The sequence below is a fragment of the Bombus vosnesenskii genome, unplaced genomic scaffold (genome assembly GCF_011952255.1).
Source record: "Bombus vosnesenskii isolate JDL3184/JDL3185 unplaced genomic scaffold, Bvos_JDL3184-5_v1.1 scf7180000013358, whole genome shotgun sequence".
Lineage (NCBI taxonomy): Eukaryota > Metazoa > Arthropoda > Insecta > Hymenoptera > Apidae > Bombus > Bombus vosnesenskii.
The window spans coordinates 283,291-305,235 of NW_022882992.1; the positions used below are offsets into that span (position 1 = coordinate 283,291).

Below are 21,945 nucleotides of genomic sequence, written 5' to 3' on the forward strand. Positions count from 1 at the left end.
ACGACATTTCTTTTAAAGCGCATGCTTGCGCGAACTCTCGACATTTACGTTTCAGCTACGAACACGACGTTTTGGATATTCACCTTCGAGTATCATTTACGTTCGCTTTGCCTACGAATTTCTTCCTTTATTTTCTTTATCGCGGATATATAAATATACATATACATATATCACTTGTTGCATGGTGATTTATAAGAAGCGATTATACATCGATTGTTAATTTATATATATATATATATCTTTTGATATTAAATTTAGAGTATAATCCTTCAATCAATCTATAATCCTTGAACCAATATTCCTGTGGAAGTACATTTTTGTGAATTTGCCGCAAAGCTAATTCAAGACTATTATCATCAGTGTAAAAGATTTAAATAACAACTAAAATGGCTTTGAAAATTCGCGTTGAATCGCCGAAGGTGAAATACACAGAAGACTATATCGAAGCACAGTACGAGTATCAAACAACGAATGTTACGGAAGACAACAGTGGAAATTATACAGTAAGCATACCTAGAATATTATGATATAATATACCTCTTACTTTTTTCTTATAATTCTTTCTTTCTATTTAAAAAAATATTCCTTTTTATTACAATAATTGCCAAATTATTAAAACAGAACATTATGAGAAAAAAATTATAGAATAAGAAAAATGATTTTCTATATTTTATATAATAAATCCGATCAATAATGTTTAGCAGATTGTTACTAAATTCAAGAGATTATAATCGACTTTAATTTTAAGCAAAAAAATTATTTTTGTAAAGTATATGGGAGATATAAAAAGAATTTCAAAACTGTTGAAATGATGTGTATTAACTTATTCATACTTGTTCTTTTCCTTTCTCAAAAAAAAAAATATTTTATACAAAGCAATTCTTCATTATGAAAATTCATTTCTCAAAGGACTTTATGATGAATTATTATATTCTAAAAATGTTCATTTCATAATAGTTTTATACATTAAATGATAAGATGTAGTAAGATGTAGCATAGTAGTAAGAAAAGCTTCGAAAATACCCGCCCTTAGTGATATTTACTCATTCCTTATTGTAATTATTATGCATACGCAATGAAACATCAACTATAGAATTTCACTATGCATTTAATATATGAAAATAACAATACACATAAAAAAAAAGATCTTATATCTTAATATTGTTTTTAGACGTCCCTTTTAAACTATAAATTTCGTAAAAACTATATAAATAAATTGCTGTAACAAAATGAGAAAAGATGATAACGATTATTAAACAAAGTGTAAATAAGCTTATTTGTAAATTTTTTAATCAAGAAAACGGCTTTGATATTTAATTTGATCAATACATTTAAGGTTGAAAGGTTTTTTTTAGAAAAATTGTATAAATATTCAATTTACAAATTTTGTATTAAAAAATTCTTTTTTAGGGGGAAGGAACAAATATAATAATTAAAAAAAATGAACAGCTGCTCAAACCCTATGATTTTAATTTTGGAAATGAATTTTTCAATTTTTGAAAAAAATAAAGGTTCCTGTATTGTACACCACTCGTGTACTAGTAGAAAAAACCTTGGATACAAATATTAACAATTGCTACGTGTAATATTATTTATTTTAAATGTCTGAAAGTAATATATTACAGAATATAAACATGCATTTATTGTAATAGGTAACACCTGTAACAACAAACCTATTAATTAGAACACAACTGAAAGTTCCAAAACTTGGGTTAATGTTGGTAGGATGGGGTGGAAATAATGGTACTACTATTACCGCAGCATTATTAGCAAATAAACTTAGGTTGACATGGGAAACAAAGAATGGCATTCAAAAAGCAAATTGGTAATTATGATAATTTAATAATAATATAAAAAATTTTTTAATTCTTCTTCTTAAGTGAAATAATGTACTTATATAAAGCTTTTATTTAAATTTTAGGTATGGTTCCTTAACTCAAGCATCTACCATCAGATTAGGCAAAGGAAACAAAGAAGAGGTATATGTTCCCATGTCTTGGATGCTTCCAATGGTAAATCCAGATGATATTGAAATTGATGGTTGGGATATTTCAAATATGAACTTAGCTGATGCTATGCAACGTGCAGAAGTTTTAGACATTAATTTACAAAAGCAATTAGTACCACACATGGTGCATATGAAACCAAAAAAAAGCATATATTATCCTGACTTTATTGCATCCAATCAGGTAATTCTTTCAATTAAATTTTTCTTTTTCCTTAAATATTTATCTATTATTTACTTGGATTTTAAGAAGAAATCTATATTATATTTTTTAACTTTTAGGAAAAAAGAGCAAATAATATTATTTATGGTACAAAATTCGAACAATTGGAACAACTTAGAAAAGACATTGCAGAATTTAAAACTACAAAGAATTTGGATCAAGTGATTATATTATGGACTGCTAACACAGAACGATTTTCAGAGATAATTCCAGGTGTAAATGATACAGCAGAAAATTTATTAAATGCTATTAATGAAGGTCATTCAGAAATTAGTCCAAGTACAGTGTTTGCTGTTGCAGCTGCTTTGGAAGGAGTGAGTAAAATATATTTAGTATTATATTATTTTTAAATTGAAATTATTAATATTCTTTTTATTATTAATAGCAAAATTTGTTAATATTGTGTATATGTTACTGCTTCAGTGTACATATATAAATGGATCACCTCAAAATACTTTCGTACCAGGAGCAATGGAATTAGCAGAGCAACATAAAACATTCATTAGTGGCGATGATTTTAAATCTGGGCAAACAAAATTGAAATCTGTACTTGTAGATTTTCTAGTCTCAGCTGGTATTAAGCCAGTATCAATTGTTAGTTATAACCATCTTGGAAATAATGATGGTTATAATTTATCTGCTCCTCAACAATTTCGCTCAAAAGAGGTATTTTGTTGAAAAAGAAAAAATCTAATTTTGTATAATATATATTTATAATATTAATATTCTAATATAATTCTGTTTTTAGATTTCAAAAAGCAATGTTGTAGATGATATGGTACAATCAAATAAAATTCTTTACCAACCTGGAGAAAAGCCAGATCATTGTGTTGTTATTAAATATGTTCCATATGTCGGTATGTATTAAAAAATATATATATTTATTCTATTAGATATTATATATTATTTACTATCCATTTACTATTCAGAATACAGGATTGTTATTTAATTCTTTATTAGGTGATAGTAAACGGGCGATGGATGAATATACATCAGAAATATTACTTGGAGGACACAATACGATTGTAATACACAATACATGTGAAGATTCTTTATTGGCTAGCCCAATTATTTTGGATCTGGTCCTTTTAGCAGAAATTTGTTCGCGTATTACATTCAAAGTAGCTAATACCAAAAATGAGTTCACTGGATTTCACAGTGTACTTTCCATACTTTCATATCTTTGCAAAGCACCATTAGTTCCTCAAGGAACACCAATTGTAAATGCATTGTTCAGACAACGATCAGCAATCGAAAATATCTTAAGAGCCTGTCTTGCATTACCTCCCGAAAATAATATTTTACTTGAACACAAAGTTAATTTCAAAAACCAAGTATGAATTTAAAGGAAAGATATTAAATGTTTTAAAGTAAGGGTATTATTTGCAAAAGGGAAGCAAACAGTATTATCAAAGAATAATTTAAGAAAACAGTAAAAAATTCAATGTTCCAAAACCTGTACTGCTTACAAAATGAAATCTGTTAGTATCTGAACAATACTTTTATATATCTACATAAATCTTTATTACAAGATTTGTATTATTAGATGCAAAGTGTAATCATTATTGTTGATTAATGACAAATGCTATAAAAGTTTTATAAAAACCATAGATTCTAAACCTATAAATCATGGTATTTGATACATGAGAATGTTTGCATTCATGACATTCTACAATGTACAATTGTTATATATATTTTTTAAACACAACAAATTAAAAATATCATTTTTAGTAATAAAAAAGTTATTTTTAAATGAAGATGGGGTTTAATTTCATATACAAAACTTAGTGTAATTATGTCTAAAAATTTCTGTCAGTAATTTACTGTTTATGTCTTTGTTTTTTGTAGCTTAATGTTCAATTTCACTGTTAGAAATATTGTGATTTTTTTTATATTATAAAGTATTTAGTAGAAAAAATAACAATGTCGATATGACTCTTCACTGTAAAAATACCCTTATTGTTCTCAGATATACATATATTATGTTTATAAATGAAGAATCAGTGTTAATAATACATTTACCAATCTGTTTATGTGTTATAATGCATTTAAGAATAAATAGTCATGAAAAAATACACACAATTTATTTATTTAAATTTTCTCATGGTATCAGAGTTTTTTAACTTGTCTTTTAACATTACAACTACCAAATAAATACTTTTTATATGATAATAATAATATTTTATTTTTCCAGCTTTCCAACCATATAAAGAGACTCAGTTTACAATCCTTATTCTTATTTATATAGGATTATTAGAGGATTATATATATATGTGATCTTTTTTGTTATATTAACACGTTCGTCGTCACGTCGCACATATTCTTGCGACGGGTATACTTCCGTGGGGGCCCCGTCACCAACGTATGGTGACGCTCTTCTTGTTCGAGTTAACACGTTTGTCGCCCAGCTTGTTTCGGCTATGTTTCCTGCGGGGCCCAAATCCGACCGTGGCTTCCTCAATATTCGAACTCGATGAAATTCTATTTATAATTTTTTTTCTAAAATTCACTACTTCGTCATCACTACTCTCTTCACTTTCAAATATATTTTCACACTGTTTACTGAACATTTTGAGGATAAAAAAAATCACTGATGTACGTCTCACAAGTATGCTTCTCGACTAAATCAAAGATCTGAGATATCTGCCATGAGATCCCTCGGAATACTCTAGCTGGAAAGTTTATCGCTTTTTCCATTTCAGAACTAAATATATTTGTCGGAAATGAAAGAACATCGGGATTTCCCATCTGGAATGTTGGGAAAAACTCCAATACCCTTAGTCCAGACTTTTACTATAGCTACACTTAAGTAATAAAAATAAGAAATAGTTTTAATGTTCCAATCTGGCCTTATGACGATGGGTTCGGGCTCGAAGTGACATAGCGGGTCACTGGACGTAGTCACGGTCGGATTTGGACCCCGCAGGAAACATAGCCGAAACACGCTGGGCGACGAATGTGTTAATTATTTTTCTTTATTTTTAATCTTTAAATTTTTGTGGTTAATTATTTCAATTTTATCAACAATTCTTCCTACGAATGAATAGGATTTTTCTTGTTTATGTAAATTTAATATGTATAACTTCTTAAAAAAATTATTGCTTTTTGTATTTTATTTTTCATATTCGAATTTTTCTTTATTTCTTGCTAACTCTGTTTGTTAATTATATACAGCGACGTGCAAAAATTTCAGATCAAGATAGATTTTTGCTTTATATTTCAAAAATGATATTTTAAAGAATTTTAAGTATCATTATACAACTATATAACAATGTTTATGTGTTATACCATTTTGTTTTACTTATATCTTTGTACCTAATATTGTTTAATATTTTTTTAGATACTGCTTTTAGAATATATATAAAGTTATTAAAAGTTCATTCTGGCCAGAAATTGTTGTATATTATTGTATGTACAATAATTGATCAATATGAATCGTCGACTTTTCCCCAACACAATACATATATTTACGTAGGTTAAGGTTAAATTTAAAATCACGAAATAAAAAACCGAAATTTTCTGGGGTTTTTGTTACATAGAAGTTAGATTTAGGTTTAGTTCTAAAATAAAATTAAATATATTTATAATTGGCTGCAAAATATTTTTTGTGACATTTTGCTTACCTAAATAGCGCTTTTTAACATATTACAGCTTAAAAAAGATCAGAAATACTGACCAAATTGCTCGCTATGATCCAGAAGTTTTGGGTTTGAGTTTTATTTTTCTCTCAGTACATTTTTACAGAGAAAGAATTATACGAATGAACATAGAATGATCTAATTTTTGATATAAAATAAAGAATATATTTAGCAATCAATTATGAAGAAATAATAAATATTCGCGATTTTTCTACATGAATGTAATTCGACTGCTTGATTTAAAACTCATTTGATAGAAATAATTTTTCAAAGCTTCTTTTTTTTATAATAATAATTTTATAATAATTTTTATATCGTTTCTTACCTTTCTACGTACAACTTTTCTTAAGATTTTTACATATAATTTTTACAGTATTATATTAAAATAAAAAAATGTTTGAAGCTTTAACTAAGTAAATTAAAATATAGAAAATTCATATGCAAAATAAGGGATAATTTAAATAAATGGGAAATAAATTCAATCTAGAGAATTATAAAGGTATTTTTAAATCGTTTAAATTAATAATTATCTTTGACATAAAGCATTAATGTACATGATAATACATCAAAAATTATTACATGCGACATTTTCCATGACAAATTAAAAGATATTTGGGTATAAAGACGTTTCAATAAAATACTTAATAATTTACAATGAATTATAAGCAGACTGCAGATTTTTCTGCATTTATAAAAAATTTAAAAATATAAAATTATACAAAATGCACATAATATAAAAAAATATAAAATCCAAAATACAATGCTTTTTATAATATCTGATATGTAAAATAATTTTTTACCGAGGTTTTGCTTTTTTAATTACATCCCTAAAAATATGCGTTTGCATAAAAATGCACAGCCTAATTATACCAAAAATATTTTACTTTTAAAAAAAGAAAAAACGTGAAATTTTTTATGTAGTCAATTGAATTGTTCGCGGTTTCATACTAAGCAAATGCGCAGTACGCTACCTGCACATAAAAAAGTATTTTTGCTAAATTGAATTAAAATGGCAAAAATTTTACTTACCTGTTCTATATTTTATCTTAATATAATTGATATTGTATGCTAATTATTAAATTGAATTTTTCTCATTTAATATTTTGTATAAGAAAGATAGAATAATAGAATCGCGGCCATTACAAACATAAGCAACGTCACAGCTTCAGTAAAGGAATTCAGAAGACGACAGTTGAACGTGGCATAAATTTCCCTTCCAAAGTGCGCATAGATTAATCGATTCTTTTCATGAAACTTGCATCTCTCGGATCGTAATCTATGACGGGTCTCCGTAATATGTTACAGAGTAATGTATACGAAAATATTCTATGGCTATTGAAAGCTAGTCATGAATTTCGGAAGTGTAGAATGTCTGTTGCGTAGGTCGAAAATAACATAACGCCACAGGCGCCATTAAGTTGCGCCATCTGGATATCATTACGAAGAAATTATATTAGTCAAAGTTTGGAAAGACTTTTGAATTACATTATTACTCTTCCCGATAACGAGTATTATAAGGTAAAATTAACGAATTTAAAAATTGGTATAATACACACCGGTTACGTTTATGTTATGTTTAAATGTAGGAGTATATACTCCTTATGATTATATTCACTTAACCTCAATTTTGAATGAAAAATGAATACCTGTGATTATGAAAATGTAATTTTATATTTGTCTTATGGTGATAATAAAAAAAAACAATCTTTTTTGAAAGAGGGAATCGAAGGTACTTTCAATTTCGCAAGAGAAAACATAAACTTCAAGAGTTTGAAAATATCAATAACTACAGCGTTCTATAAGTAACGACAATATATATTAGTTAGTTGAACTAATTTTTACTAACTTTTTATAAATTAACAAACTTATAATAATGGGATGTGCTATGTGTAATTATTTTGTACAAAATTAAAGAAGAAATAATAGTATCATAAACACAACATGCACAAGTAGTGTTATAGAAAGGATAATTTTCATTTTTACATAAAAGGTAAATCAGATGTGTTTATTTATGTTATTTTGTATGAACTGTTACAAATGTATATATTTGATTTGATTAACTTATCGCTTTTTTTTTAGATTATACAAACTTTGCAAATACACATCTAAAATACGATGGGAAAACTTTAAATGAATAGGTCAAAGATGCAGCACACTGAAGTTAAAAACAAGGATCATAATTATAGTGAAGTAAAATTACATAGTATTCAGCATACTGCTAGTAATATCCTAAATGTATGTGACAGTGATGTTAAAACAACATGTAAATCAAACAAAACTGGATTAGTATCGAATAAAGAAATATTCGGTCAGATTAAAGATATTAATGAATTAAAAAAAATTACACCACGTGTAAAATTGTTGACTCATGATGCAAATAGTTTAAATGAATTAACTAAAATTTCTTTGCACAATAAAATATCTACGCAAAAGAAACTATCAATATCAGAACAAACAAAACAGGAATTAAAAAAGTATTGTAGGACTTGTGCCGGTTTGAAACTTCCATTAGTTGATATTTTTAGTGAAAAAGGTAATCAAATGAGATTAAGTCAACAAATTAAGCATTTAGAAGAAATAAATCCATATGATAGTTTATCAACTCAAATGTGTATGGATTGTATCTGTGACTTAAAAATGAGTTATAAGTTTTTTATGCAAATTAAAAAAGCAGAAGTTAAATTAAGATCTATTCACATTACTCTCACAGATACAGCGACAAAAAATGCAGAATTAAATAAAATGCAGCCTGTAGAAAGTTTCGAAAAACAGATGGAAAATGCTGTTGAGTGTAATACAAAAAATCCATCTACAAGTAAAGAATATACTTCCGTACCAAAAATATCTACAATTTTTTCATTAAAAGATAATGAAGATATTGTAAAAGATAAGAAGCTTTGTACAGATTATAAAGAATCAGAAAGTAAGGTTGAACCTGGAATTTTTGAAGACACCACTGTCTTACAAAATAGTGATGATAATGAATCAATAGAAGAATTTGATCCAGATGATCCTCCTTTTCAACCTGATAGTTCTGATGTTGCAGAATCTGATGATGAAGTAGAAATACCAAGTGCAAAAAGACGACATATTCAACAGAAAGAAAATACAAAACAATGTTCACAATCAACTATTGTTTCTGATAATAATCCAATTTCAGATAATAAAAGTACTGAAATTAACCAAACAACGTATAATTATGAATGTATGAGAACATACATTAAAGTAGGGGACACAGAATGTAATAATCAGTCTACTGAACCACGCAGCGTCAATAATTCTGAAAGTACAAAAGAATGTTCAAAACAACCAAACATATTAAAACGCAGGTTATTATTACAGTCTAAAAAAGAATCTACAGAAGAAACTGATGAAAATATTTACCAGACAAATATTTCTGATAAAAGTCATAAAGACTTAAAAGTACAAAAACTCGATGTAAACAATTCTTTGAACCTTAACAGTAATCAAGAAGATGGCATCATGTATGTTACTGTGAAAGGATCTAAACCGAATGAAATATTGTTAGTAAAAGTTAAGAAAATGGATAAACCATTAGAGAAAAAAGAAGATAAATCTACAGGGAAAAAGAATTTTGATATTAAACCAATGGATAAGATTTTAAAACGATATGAAACATTAGTTACAAAAGAAAAAGATTTATTTCCAGAACGAACAAAAAAGTTAGAAATAAGAGAGCAGATTATAGAAGAACAAATAGAAGAATACAAGAAAAAGCGAGAAAAAGTATTAGGTGGACATGCCAATATTGTTGCACCTCCAAAATTTGAGGAATCTCGTTATTTTAAGCGTAATGAAAGTCAAGATAATCAAAGATCTTTTACACATATAGAAAATGATTCTGCTGTAAACATACAGTTTAATAAAGATGATAGTGAATTTAATGCAACTATTACAATTGAAGATGATGCTATAGAAATTGCAGAATCAGCCAAAGAAAAGTCAACAAATGAAAAAGCGTATGTAAATACTGAAGAATATTTATCACATTTAGCAAAGCTTAAATTGAAATGGGAAGAAGCAAAAAAGAAGAAAGAATATCTTCAAAAAGAACTTGATGAATCTTATACAGAAGGAAATATTGAAAAGTTAGCAAGAATTTTAGGGGAAAAAAAAAAAAATTTGCAAGACTTTCAAGATTATTTAAAACAACGTAAAATTGTAATTACAAGATTAAAAGATGAGGATATTATTTCTCTTTATGAAGACAGAAACAATGCAGTCCTTAAAAACAACTTACCTGACTTAATAGATGAAAGTCAACCAGCAGATTATATTCCAGAAGAACATTATTTAGAATGTGATTATTGTCCAGAAACATTTGCTTCTAAAGAAGTTCTTGAAGAACATTTAAGATCACATGACTATAAAATTATGCATTTTTGTGAAGATTGCATGGAAGAATTTCCAACAAATAAAGCAAAACGAAATCATAATGTGATTTGTATAAAAAAATTACTATGTAAATATTGTGACATGATGTTAGATTCAAAAGGAAAAAAGCGTCAGCATGAACAAAAACATTGTGATAGTATGTATGGACAATTATGTGATGTATGTGGTGAAAAGTTTAAACATCAAGGAACATTGGATCAACATGTCAAAACACAACACATGAATTGGGAGAAAATATATCAATGTACAAAGTGTCCTAAAAAGTTTGCATTCAAACAAAAACTTAGCTTTCATTTGAAATCTGTACACACAACTTTAAGAGCCTATTTGTGTGAGGATTGTGGAGCTGATTTTAAAAATCCTGCAAGTCTTAGACATCATAGAATACGTAAACATCAACCTGTAAGTAATAAGAGAGAATGCCCAGTTTGCCATAAATTAGTACCGTTTTATAGCCTTTCTAAACACATGCATACTCATAAAGCATATACTATTCAGTGTCCACACTGTGACAAAATGTTTAAAAATAGTTCAACTTTAAAGCAACATGTAAGAATTCATGAAGATCAACGTCAATATCGATGTGATACTTGTGGTGTTGGATTTAATAGAAGAGATGGTTTAAGGTTACACATGAGAGTACATGAGAAGACCGATAGTAGGGGATTAAAAGAATGTTCATGTCAAGTATGTGGTGAAAAGTTTCCAAATCATTCAACACTTGTTATACATAGGAACCGAGTTCATAAGGATGGTAGACAATACACTTGTCATATATGTAATAGATCAATGATTTCAACTAGATCATTAGAGTGGCATATGTCTCATATACACAATGAAACACTTCCTGGTGTAAAGGAAGGGATAGATGGGGCACCAGAAAAAAGAAGGGCATCATGTTATCGTTGTAGTAAGACATTCAAAACAGAAATGATTTTGAGAACGCATATTAAAAACACACATATGGAGAAAGATCCTATGAAATGTTTAGATTGTGAATTAACATTTATTTCCGAAGTGAGGTTAAGACATCATATGATGGTCACACATAACAGATTAGAAGGAACTATACCATGCCCACATTGTCCAAAGAGATTTGTGAATCAAATCAGATTAAAAACTCATTTGGTATCTCATTCTGAAGATAGGCCACACACTTGTGAAATCTGTGGGTTTAAATTGAAAACTAAGATACAGTTGGTTAAACATCAACAAAATAGGCACAGCGATGAAAGACCTTTACAGTGTAGATATTGTCCTTGGAGATGTAAACAAGTTAGTGCACTTGTATGTCATGAAAGAACTCATACAAATGAACGACCATATTCTTGCAGTGTATGTAGGCAACGTTTTAAATATTTAGGTGATAAAAATAAACATGAAAGACGACATGAAAGCTTAGGAGGATCTGGATTTAAAAGGATAATACTTAGTCGAAATAGTAAACCTAAACTATTAGAAGATTCTTCTTGTTCTGAACACGAAAGTTTAAATAATATAAAGTGTCAAGTTCCTGAAAGTGAATATCAAGAACAGACAGATCAACAATTTGAAGAAGAACAAATAGTTAAGTTTGAAGAAGAACAAATAGTTAAATTTGAAGAAGAACAGATTAAATTTGAAGAACAAGAAATAACAGAAGAATATGAACAAGTATATGAACAGGTAAACATAATTTTATAGTTCTATATTATTTTTTATTACATTAGATTCTTATTTTTTATATACATGTTATTTCTCAGGAATATGAAGAGACATCCAGAGAAGCTTCTGATGCAGCAGAAGTTATAATGAATATGGAAGACACAACAGTTTACACAGAAGAAGTAACTACGGATAACATTGAACCTACAGAAATTATGGCAGATGAAATAATGACAAATGAAATATTACAATCAGGTGCTGTAGTTCACTTGCAACAAGAAGATGATTCAGGGAAAATACAAGTGATTCCAGTGATGTTATCTTTACCTGATTTATCCGATGCAAATACAGAGGTCAATTTAGCTACTGCATCCATTATGTATAATAATTAAATTCAATTTCGCATTTTATATTTGCGATATGCTTTGTATAAAGAAATAATTTTTAAAGTTTTATTGTGGTAATTATACATTTAAAAAAGAACTGTTTATTTGGTATAAATAAGTAGGGGCTAAATCACATTCCTATAGACCCAATTTCAGCATGTTCTAAAATGTGTATTTCCTTTTAGTATACATATATAGATTTCACTACACTAGGATATTATGTACCTAAAGGTCAAAATAGCTATTTGCGAAATGTATGAAAATACTTATTAAAATCAATTTAAAACTGTAAAAAGGATAATATAACAAATTTTATCTCTTCTTAGTGCTTTACAATACAAAATTTTTGTTTAACTATAAATAATAAATAAAAATATCTGTAGTATGATATAAAGTATTTTGTACAAATCTAAAAGATGAATAAGTATTTTACTTGATAATACAAACTTTCAAGATTAATAAAATTGATGTTGCTCATAACCACATGTCTACATATAAATTGTTCGTAATACAAATTCATTTATTTTTTGTTTTCTGCTTATTAATACTTTATTTTCTATTTATTGGTATTATTTCGTAAGTTCTCCATTTCTTAATTTATAAAAGGACCAGCAATATTTTTATTAAGAAAAATCATGCGTTTTATAGTTATAAATTATAGTAAATTAAGAAAACATTCTCAAATGATTTTTTACAGTAATATTTCTACATTATTTTATATACAAACATTTTGTTAAATAATCGTATTTTTAAAGCACACAATCATCAACAATCTTTAATGACACAATCCGTCTTCAATTTTTTTGATTTTCATAGACTACTGGAACACTGTCACTTTCACTTCTCTTTAAACTACTCATTCGAACCACTTGGCCTTTTACACATCAGATTAAAAAGAACTTAATTTAATTCAAAAGAATATCTGAAGAATATGGTTTATCAACCACTATATGAAGTGTTTTAATAGTATTATTAATTTTTTTTGCAAGATATTTTTTCCTTCATTATGATTTAAGTAAAATTCTATCCTTAATTCTTTTAAGTTTCTATTTATCCTAAAAAAGTATAAGAATAATTGATATAATAAAATGGATTATCTTTCTCTTAATTATTACATATACATAATTATTCATATTAAATTATGAACTTACTTGTCGGTTATTGTTCTTATTGGTTTAATCTTCTTCATTTATATGGACTAATTGGAGCAGTATCAGTTCCATCACTATTTAAACTAGAATTATTAGAATCATTTAGCCTTAACCTCTTGTATGATCTAAGACATTCATCAGGTTTGTTATAAGGATTATCTATTTCCATAATCTATTCACTAATTTATTTAACTGTTCCTTGAAAATGGATAACATCATGACCAAAAGTTTTGGTATCTTCATAATTCTTTGATAAAATATAAGATTTTAATTAATTTTAAGATTTTTATTAGTTAATGCAACATGTAATTTAGATCTGAACTGCCCTTCTGCTTTTAAGACTAATTTGACTTATTATAGTTAATTTAATTCGCGTTTTAGAGCAGTTGATCCATCGGAAATTCCAATAGATTAATATTCGCTCAGACGTAATGGAAGCTCCGTTTTGTTAGCCTCAACCAGCATTTGCTCTTATAAAAGTAATTTTTGGATAAATTCCTTTAATGGAAATAAAAGTTTCTTTTACTGTGCTGAACTCTTTTTCAAGTTCATCCGCTTCCGCAATTAAATTTTCTTCTTCTCACAGTTCTTTTCCCGAGTTTAGAATTTATCATTTATTTTCTGTGTTTCAGATTAATATCTTTTGTAACTGGTTTATTCTCTTGCACGGGTGTATGTTTAGTTATAGATCTTCTAATAGCATTGCATTTTCGTTCATTCGCGACATAATTTCCTATTCCAAATTCGTTTTTATCTGAAATAGATCTTTCTAGCTGAATTATCAAAACGTACTTCTTATTGCTTAATTATTTACTTGTCTTGTTTCACCTGCATCTCTAAAATACATTTCACCATTTCAATTCTCATCAGGAAGTTGTTGTGCAACAGCTTCTTGACAAAGATTTTTCCAATGTATGATATATATTTCTAACATAACTTTGTATGTTTAAAACAGAAATTATATTATAGAATTGGATATATTGTGCAATGAATGCTCAAGTGTTAATTCAAATATATTTTAAATATAAGTAATGTTTACTTATATTGTAAGTATATTGTAGATTTTTATGCATTTGTATAAAATTTGGTAGTGCAAAATTGTACAAAATGGTCATACTGTGAAAAAATGTGTAAAATATTCAAAAATGTTTTCTATAACATTTGATAGATAAAACAATTTTTCACCAAGTTTCTACTCCTTTAATTATGTTTTCAAAAATATGAATTTGCATAAAAATCCATATTCTAGTTAAAAGTAATGTTTGCCTTGTTTTATAACAATACTTTCTTATATTATGGTAAATTAGACATTTTTAGTAATAAAATTTTGTTTCTTTATTGTTTCAAAATTATAAGTGAAATTTATTATATCTATATACGATTTTTATATATTTTTATATACATTTATTACGATCATTTGTGATATATCGCATAATTATTTAAACTTTTACGATAAGCGTAGTTTTACTTATCGTACAATTACAATAAGTTATGTACTCGAATATCTCATCTTGTACAATTTTAACTTTTATTTATTTTCCTATATCATCAAATTTTTATTTGTAAATTAAACTAATATTTCATGGTGATAATAAAAGAATTTGAGCGTTAGATACTTTTGTACATAAAACATTTGTAAGTGTTTGAATATTTTTATCATATATAAATAGTTGTTAAATTTACATTTAAATTATACAAATTTCTTTTTGGACATGATATAATATACACTTCTTAAAATAGATACAATGAAAGATCATACTTGTATCATATATATTTTTATAAAATTTTTGCGAAAAATGTAATTGAATTTTATATTTACATAAAATAAAATTAAGGGATATACATATATATATATACATACATTTTAAGAATAAATGCAAAAAGATATTAACTTATCTAAAACAGATAAATGCAGAAATCGCTGTGCTGTACAATTAAAATGTACAAATATATAAATGTATAATAATATTAATACTACATCAGGCATTAATATTCTTTACTCATTTTTTTCCAATATTTGAAACACTAATTTTACTCTATAAACACTTCATTCTAAAGTGTTAATAATTTCTAGCGATTTTTGCACTAAATATTTACTTTTCTAGGTTTTGATAATATTGTGCAAGAACAAACCATGCTTTGGGTGACATAAAACCATCAGGTGGATTTTCACCTGCTTTTGCTAAACCTATAACAAATATTTTAAATATTAAACTTGTGTTTTTTTAATAAATCAAATTTTTCACGTTTTAATATTATATAAAATTATATATATTGTGATATTTTATAAGTTATAAAAATATGTAATACACAGATAAGAGTATATTATACATACAACGCATTTTCGTCCCTGATATAAATTCAAAATCTTCTTTTCGTTTCTCATCAAAGAAGGACATTTTTTTATATTTTTTATCATATGCTGCAACTTTAAACGGTATGATTTCTAGCGATTGTAAGCCTCGAGCTAGTAAGAGAACTCGGGCTCCATGAGTAGGATCATAAAGATTCCCATCAGGTGTTGCATTTTTGTTAGGATGTAATATGCCAGCAGGATCTCTTCCAACGATATAAAAGTTAGCACCAGCGTTCATTCTTGCCTTTGCATGCCATTGTACCTAATAATGTATAAAATGAACATGAAATGAAATAACACTAGAAGGATTCTAATATGTCATTAGAATATAGTATGTATTTCTTAGAGTCGATGAAATCTTGAAACCTTATAACAGTAATGCAAAATTTTTGAGTAAAATATTTAAAAACTTGTTATAAGGTTCCTTTATTCTAGTTTTTACTTTTAGTTTCGTTTTACATATATTAGATCATTTTATAAATAATAACATTTTTCGGTAATTAACATATCTATAAGTAATTAATTAGTCATATATTTTCCTTTGTTTTCTAGAACTCTTTGCCATTTTTTTATTAAGCCTTTTATTCTTCTTTTTCTATCCTGACAACTTCTTGCATCAAATTCAATTTTTAGAAGAACTGCATTATTTATGAGATGACCTAATATAATATAAAAAGTAAACATATATGATGGCTACTTCAATTACTAGGTTTAAACTATAATGAAACTATAAACTATATGAAATATGAACTTTACGTAGCACAAGTAGAAATAAACTTATAAACATAGTATTCATCACAAGATCAATAATGTAACTATGTTTATAGATGAAAAATCACTAATTTTGACAACATTTGCTACTAAAGATTAAAATGTAATATAGAAAAAACTATTATAGACACTATTTATATTATATATGCCTGTCATATTTTATTTTCATTATAATTATGTAACAAATGAAAATACATTCATAATCAAAATTTACCTCAACTGGCCCAGCATACATCATAGGGCTTGGAAAAATTGCTAATAATGTTGAATTAGGATCTAAAACCCCTTCACTAAGTACAGCTTCATGTTGCAGAATCCTTGTCTGTAGTGGTACATCATCATCCTTCGTCCAACCACCTAGAGGATGTAACAATAAAATAGGATTTTTAAATCCTCTTTCTTCTAATAAACGTTTTTTAGTGTCCTAGAAATACAAATATAACATACTTATACATAAAATATTTTACATAAATTCTGTCGTAAATAATAAATAAATAAATGAACTTACTTGCATTAATAATGCATGACCCATATGTACAGGATTTCGAAGCTGGAATGCAAAGACAGTGTCAGCCTTCATCTTTTTGCATTTTGTTCTAATTTCATTTGGTGTAAGTCTGTATTGATCCAAACCATCATGCCATTTAATTCTCTCAATAACTTCTATATCACCACCTACTAACCAATCTCCAGATTCATGAATCATCTTTACATATGGGTGGCCTAAATTGTTAGTACCAAATTGCCAACCACATCTTTCTTCTTTTCTGTGATAATAAAATTCAGGCCTACGTAATATTGCTAGAGCTTTGTTTTTGTATCTCAATGTAAAAGACGAAAGTCCACTCAAACGTTCTTTATCTTTTGTATGTATTGCAAGGACTATTGGAACAGATTGATTAATTTCTCTGTCACCTTCACGGAGGCATTTTAGATGTTGAGTCTAAAAATATTTTATGCTTCTAATAACAACAAGAATTAAGTTTTTAACAGCATTGTTGTATTTCATGTTAATATATATGTATGTTGTATATACCTGGAGATATTGGTGTTCTCTCATGAAACCGGTAAGAGGTGCAGCCCAACCTTCTGCTAAAACCTGGAGCCATTGTACATCAATTTCATTAATTTCTAAGTTCTGAAGCGTAGCAGCTTCTGTTTTGGCAATAGATATTCGTGATTCTGGAATGAATAACTCCCGTATTGGCATTGCAGGTTTTTGAAGTACAGGTATAATATGCTGTTTCTCCAGAAGATCAATAACAGTTGCAGCTGATTCCTCTGGAGTACAGTTTTCAGTGACTACCACTAAATCAGGATTTACTGGTCTTTCATACATTTGGTCTATTCCAGTAAAGCCTTTGATCGCTCCTTGACGTGCCTTTTTATATAATCCTTTGGTATCCCTTGCTTCACATACAGTAAGAGGTGTATCAACAAAAACTTCAAAAAATGGAAGATCAGACATTTTATGAATTTGTCTTGCCATTTGTCTATCCTCTTCAAATGGTGATACAAAACTACATAAACAAATTTGTCCACTATCAGCAAATAATTTAGCTACTTCTGCAACCCTCCTTATGTTTTCTTTTCTATCTTCCTTGGTAAAGCCAAGATTGTGGTTTAAACCACTCCTTACGTTATCTCCATCAAGTCCATAAGCAGCAATTCCGTGATCAATTAAGATTGCCTCAACTTGAAAAGCTATTGAAGTTTTCCCAGCACCAGAAAGGCCTGTTAACCAAACTGTACAGCCTCGAAAACCTCTTATACTTCCCATTGCTTGTCCACGTTTTGCTCTTGATACATGATGTGCTTGCTCCAATACATTGCTACAACTCTAATAAAAAAGATTCTTTATATAAGATTGGTAAAGTTTATTAAAAGGCATTAAGATGAAATGTATTTCATCAAGGTTTATACGTACCGTCATCAGACGTTTATTTGGGATTTCGTTTGACATAACTGTTTTAACGCGATCGCGATGAGACTGGTCAACAATTGGCACTGAAACTTTAATATAACCACCAAATGAGATACGATATATGAATATGGATAAAGGTATAAGAAAGTGTGAGAATGTTTGAAGATTAAAGGTATTGAAATGAATGTTTTGAAGGTACCGAAGTGAGTGTTTGAAAAGCAACGATATGAATAACATTAACAGTAGCGTTTGACGACTGACGACTGAGGACAACTTGTCCGAAAGATTATCGTAAGACATCTTGTATAAGATATATTAGCGTAAAACACGCGAATTGGTTGTTCAAATATTTTCAGAATTTGCAAGGGGGTTAGTCAATTTTACATAATTAGATATTTCACTTTTAGGGGGTGGAAGTGACCACCCCAACCGTCGAACCATCAAACTAACCGTACTTTCGCTCTCAGGCTTAGAATGTATGGTACGTAACATATCCTACTGAGAAATTTATAATATCCTACACGAGAAATTTCACAAGTCTCAGCCAGTGACCGTAGCAAGGAATAAACCCTTATAAATCATTCTGACTCGGATAATACATATTGGATATAAAAAGTGAAAAGGGAAAATCCCATTTCCATGGCTATTGCAGGCAAATGTTAATCTTTAAACCGATGGAAGAAGTATTCTGTGGCTTCATAAAACTATTGTTGTTAGGAATCAAAATGTAAAATATAGCAGTAAAAGTAAAGATGAAATTCTGATACGTTGGATGGAATGCAGTATGCGATAAAATCGCGAATGAATATTAGCTGATACAGTACCTTTATTATGTCTTTACTAGTTTTAATTTTGTATATAGGGCCTTTTTGTCACTATTATCATTCGCAGCTAGAAATATTTGGATGACAGTTGAATTATTTCGATGGGTGCACATATTAATATCATTAATTTTTTTGTTGATGAAGAAAGGATAAACGTAAAACGGTATTCTTATGTTTACGTCATCTTTGTCTTCCATACATTAAATTTGACAAATTAAAGTTAAGATATCTCCTAATTTAGTGGTTTTTTTTAGTATAAATAGAATATTCTTGCGCAAGGAATGATGAATTGCGTCGATTACTGGATTAAAAAAATACATGATTTCATTTAAAAAATCAAAGTTGACCATCCTAAGCTCTTGTCGCGTCCATCCATAAAAAAAACTAATAGCATCAGAACATGCACCCTTCGAAACCATCCCATCAAATCATTTCCCGCTGCAAATAATAATAATGACAAAAATCAAGATGGTAATTTCAGGTGAGACTCCCTGTATTTATGTATGCACTTATATACTATACGTGGCAAATCGATCAAGTGAAAGATATAATTTTAATAAGTATTTAATAAAAAATAATTATCTTTTAATTGTCAAAGTATCAAATTTTAATTGTATTATAATAATTACACGTTTTCAAACAGTCGTCATTAATAGGAAATATTTATAACTAACAATGAAAAATATATACCCTGACAGCAATGCACAGAACGAACCACGCTGTAACGTGGCCGTAAGCTAAGCTGTAACCTGCAAGGCTGTAATCTGTAACGGTACACATACGCTACTATGCTATATACATATCTATAAAACCAGTTTGAGATACTAGCGCTTCAACAGATGGTGCATCAATTAATAATTTTAATATATACTATACTATTTCTTAATCATATGTAACACAGAATAATTCTTGTTCATTATTATTTTAAACAATGTATTGGAATTATTGGAAGTTTCATGTAACTTTATAAAATGTGAAATTATGTGACAATATTTCATAATTAAACTGTAGATATTTACGAACACGGCTAAAGAAATAGGCTTTAAATGGAGATTCGTTTTTATTATTAAAAATTATAATGAGTACTCTACTTTGGATATCTTATATATTTTTGTATATTGTGCGTACTCTTTGTACCTTTAAATTTTCCGTAAGTGTACAAAAATCTGCAAAAACTCTGATTATTACCTATATTTTTACTAGTTCTGTCTAGGAAAATATTAAATAGGCAAAAACATATTATCAATAGCACTTTATTATGTACCCAACATTTTATTCAAAAATAAATGCTTAAAACCTCATAAAAATTAAATGTGAAATACAGTTAAATATAACATGCAAGTAAAAATCTATTGAAACAGGATTTTAAAGATAACATTAAATGTAGATTATAATCTATATTATAGTGATTGTAAGTTTTTTATTTTAATGTTATATCTTATTTTATTAGACATTTTATCTATTATGTGTTCTATATACATGTGTAATATGTTTGTATGATTAGGAGAATGATATACTTTTGCATTAATATTTCATACATTTCTTGGATTACATTTCATAGTTGCAGAATACATAGGTTGTTCAATTGGTGCAAAAATGTCATCTATATAATACCACAATGTATATTTTGATTTGCTATCATGAAAATTTGTACAGATTAAAAACAAAGAAGTTCCAATATAAAAGAATATCTGAAGAATAAGATTTAACGTTCATTATATGAAGTGTCTCAATAATATTGTTAATTTCTCCTGCAAAATATTCATTAATTCTTTCATTATGTTCTAAATAAGATCATATACTTAATCCTTTCGAGCATTTATTCAGCCTACGAAAATACAAAAAAAATTGATATAATAAAATGGATTGTTTCTTTCTTAACAATTACATATACATAATTATTTATATTATATTATGAAAAACTGTAAATTTTTATATTACTTACTTATTTTTTGATATAGCATCATTTTTATCTTTTAAAGATAATATATCTCTATATATACAATATATATATAACTATAGTTGAAACACATAAATCTTATGTACAAGAAGTATTTTCATTTTTATTGCAATTTTTATCATCTTGGAAAATGCATTAGATATTATTTTCTCCATTCTATTACCTCTTTAATTTTATTATGGTTATAATATATTTCTATATATTTATTCCTTATATATTCCTTATATTATATTCTATATATTATTTCCTTTCTATATATTATTCCACAGGGTGGTTGGTAACTGGTGGTACAAGCGGAAAAGGGGTGATTCTACGCGAAAAAAGAAGTCGAAAATATAGAATAAAAATTTTTTTTTAATTTTTCCATCGAGACAACGATCTACAGTGAGATCCGTTATAACGAGACGTGATAAAGTGCACGCGTACCGAGCGAAAATTCAAAGTCGATTTTCTCGAAAACAAAGCCTCAAACGACAAATTTTTATTCTATATTTTCGATTTCTTTTTTCACGTAGAATCACCCCCTTTCCGCTTGTACCACCAGTTACCAATCACTCTGTATAATGAAAATAGACATATAAAAGCATTTATTATTGAAAGTAAATTTCTGTCTTTTATATGTCTTGCTGCTATAATACTGTTTGTGT

At 27.7% G+C, this 21,945-nt stretch overlaps 3 protein-coding genes and 1 long non-coding RNA gene across 9 annotated transcripts; 2 read left to right on the top strand and 2 right to left on the bottom strand.

Annotated features, from left to right (window-relative positions):
* Positions 1 to 34: 34 nt before the first annotated feature.
* On the top strand, positions 35 to 3,838 carry LOC117237148 (inositol-3-phosphate synthase 1-B). Of its 2 annotated transcripts, XM_033500831.1 has the most exons (8): positions 56 to 503; positions 1,411 to 1,582; positions 1,653 to 1,825; positions 1,922 to 2,189; positions 2,288 to 2,542; positions 2,652 to 2,894; positions 2,977 to 3,085; positions 3,189 to 3,838. In XM_033500831.1, the coding sequence occupies exons 3-8, from the start codon at positions 1,716 to 1,718 to the stop codon at positions 3,566 to 3,568; spliced, it is 1,365 nt and encodes a 454-aa protein (XP_033356722.1). In that variant the 5' UTR covers positions 56 to 503; positions 1,411 to 1,582; positions 1,653 to 1,715; the 3' UTR covers positions 3,569 to 3,838. The 2 variants fall into 2 exon arrangements, with proteins under 2 accessions (XP_033356721.1, XP_033356722.1); XM_033500830.1 differs by lacking the exon at positions 1,411 to 1,582 and having other exon boundaries at positions 35 to 503.
* Positions 3,839 to 7,015: 3,177 nt separating this feature from the next.
* LOC117237146 lies at positions 7,016 to 12,409 on the top strand. 2 transcript variants are annotated; one of them, XM_033500823.1, is made up of 4 exons: positions 7,016 to 7,384; positions 7,584 to 7,856; positions 7,946 to 11,947; positions 12,025 to 12,409. In XM_033500823.1, exons 3-4 carry the CDS (start codon positions 7,997 to 7,999, stop codon positions 12,316 to 12,318), a joined length of 4,245 nt encoding a protein of 1,414 aa, XP_033356714.1. In that variant the 5' UTR covers positions 7,016 to 7,384; positions 7,584 to 7,856; positions 7,946 to 7,996; the 3' UTR covers positions 12,319 to 12,409. The 2 variants fall into 2 exon arrangements, with proteins under 2 accessions (XP_033356714.1, XP_033356713.1); XM_033500822.1 differs by having other exon boundaries at positions 7,017 to 7,172; positions 7,250 to 7,856.
* A 53-nt stretch (positions 12,410 to 12,462) lies between these two features.
* Positions 12,463 to 14,329, bottom strand: LOC117237149. Its single transcript, XR_004493952.1, has 2 exons — positions 13,464 to 14,329; positions 12,463 to 13,367 (listed from the first exon to the last, which is right to left on the bottom strand). It is a non-coding gene; the product is annotated as an uncharacterized LOC117237149 (long non-coding RNA).
* Positions 14,330 to 15,466: 1,137 nt separating this feature from the next.
* LOC117237147 (bifunctional 3'-phosphoadenosine 5'-phosphosulfate synthase) lies at positions 15,467 to 20,284 on the bottom strand. Of its 4 annotated transcripts, none has more exons than XM_033500824.1 (7): positions 20,029 to 20,284; positions 18,518 to 18,603; positions 17,627 to 18,430; positions 17,099 to 17,533; positions 16,805 to 17,014; positions 15,799 to 16,081; positions 15,467 to 15,651 (listed from the first exon to the last, which is right to left on the bottom strand). In XM_033500824.1, the coding sequence occupies exons 2-7, from the start codon at positions 18,551 to 18,553 to the stop codon at positions 15,557 to 15,559; spliced, it is 1,863 nt and encodes a 620-aa protein (XP_033356715.1). In that variant the 5' UTR covers positions 18,554 to 18,603; positions 20,029 to 20,284; the 3' UTR covers positions 15,467 to 15,556. The 4 variants fall into 4 exon arrangements, with proteins under 4 accessions (XP_033356715.1, XP_033356718.1, XP_033356719.1 ...); XM_033500827.1 differs by lacking the exon at positions 20,029 to 20,284 and adding an exon at positions 19,339 to 19,417; XM_033500828.1 differs by lacking the exon at positions 20,029 to 20,284 and adding an exon at positions 18,714 to 18,801.
* Between the last annotated feature and the right edge of the window lie 1,661 nt (positions 20,285 to 21,945).

What these genes read in the sequence shown, in the direction of transcription:
- LOC117237148 (XM_033500830.1), top strand. Translation starts at nt 387, where the DNA reads ATGGCTTTGAAAATTCGCGTTGAATCGCCGAAGGTGAAATACACAGAA. An exon ending in GGCATTCAAAAAGCAAATTG is followed by an intron (nt 1,826 to 1,921) that starts GTAATTATGATA and finishes TTTAAATTTTAG; the next exon opens with GTATGGTTCCTTAACTCAAG. An exon ending in AACAATTTCGCTCAAAAGAG is followed by an intron (nt 2,895 to 2,976) that starts GTATTTTGTTGA and finishes TTCTGTTTTTAG; the next exon opens with ATTTCAAAAAGCAATGTTGT.
- LOC117237146 (XM_033500823.1), top strand. Translation starts at nt 7,997, where the DNA reads ATGAATAGGTCAAAGATGCAGCACACTGAAGTTAAAAACAAGGATCAT. An exon ending in ATGAACAAGTATATGAACAG is followed by an intron (nt 11,948 to 12,024) that starts GTAAACATAATT and finishes GTTATTTCTCAG; the next exon opens with GAATATGAAGAGACATCCAG.
- LOC117237147 (XM_033500824.1), bottom strand. Translation starts at nt 18,553, where the DNA reads ATGTCAAACGAAATCCCAAATAAACGTCTGATGACG. An exon ending in GTCATGCATTATTAATGCAA is followed by an intron (nt 17,015 to 17,098) that starts GTAAGTTCATTT and finishes TTGTATTTCTAG; the next exon opens with GACACTAAAAAACGTTTATT. An exon ending in TGTATGCTGGGCCAGTTGAG is followed by an intron (nt 16,082 to 16,804) that starts GTAAATTTTGAT and finishes ATACATTATTAG; the next exon opens with GTACAATGGCATGCAAAGGC.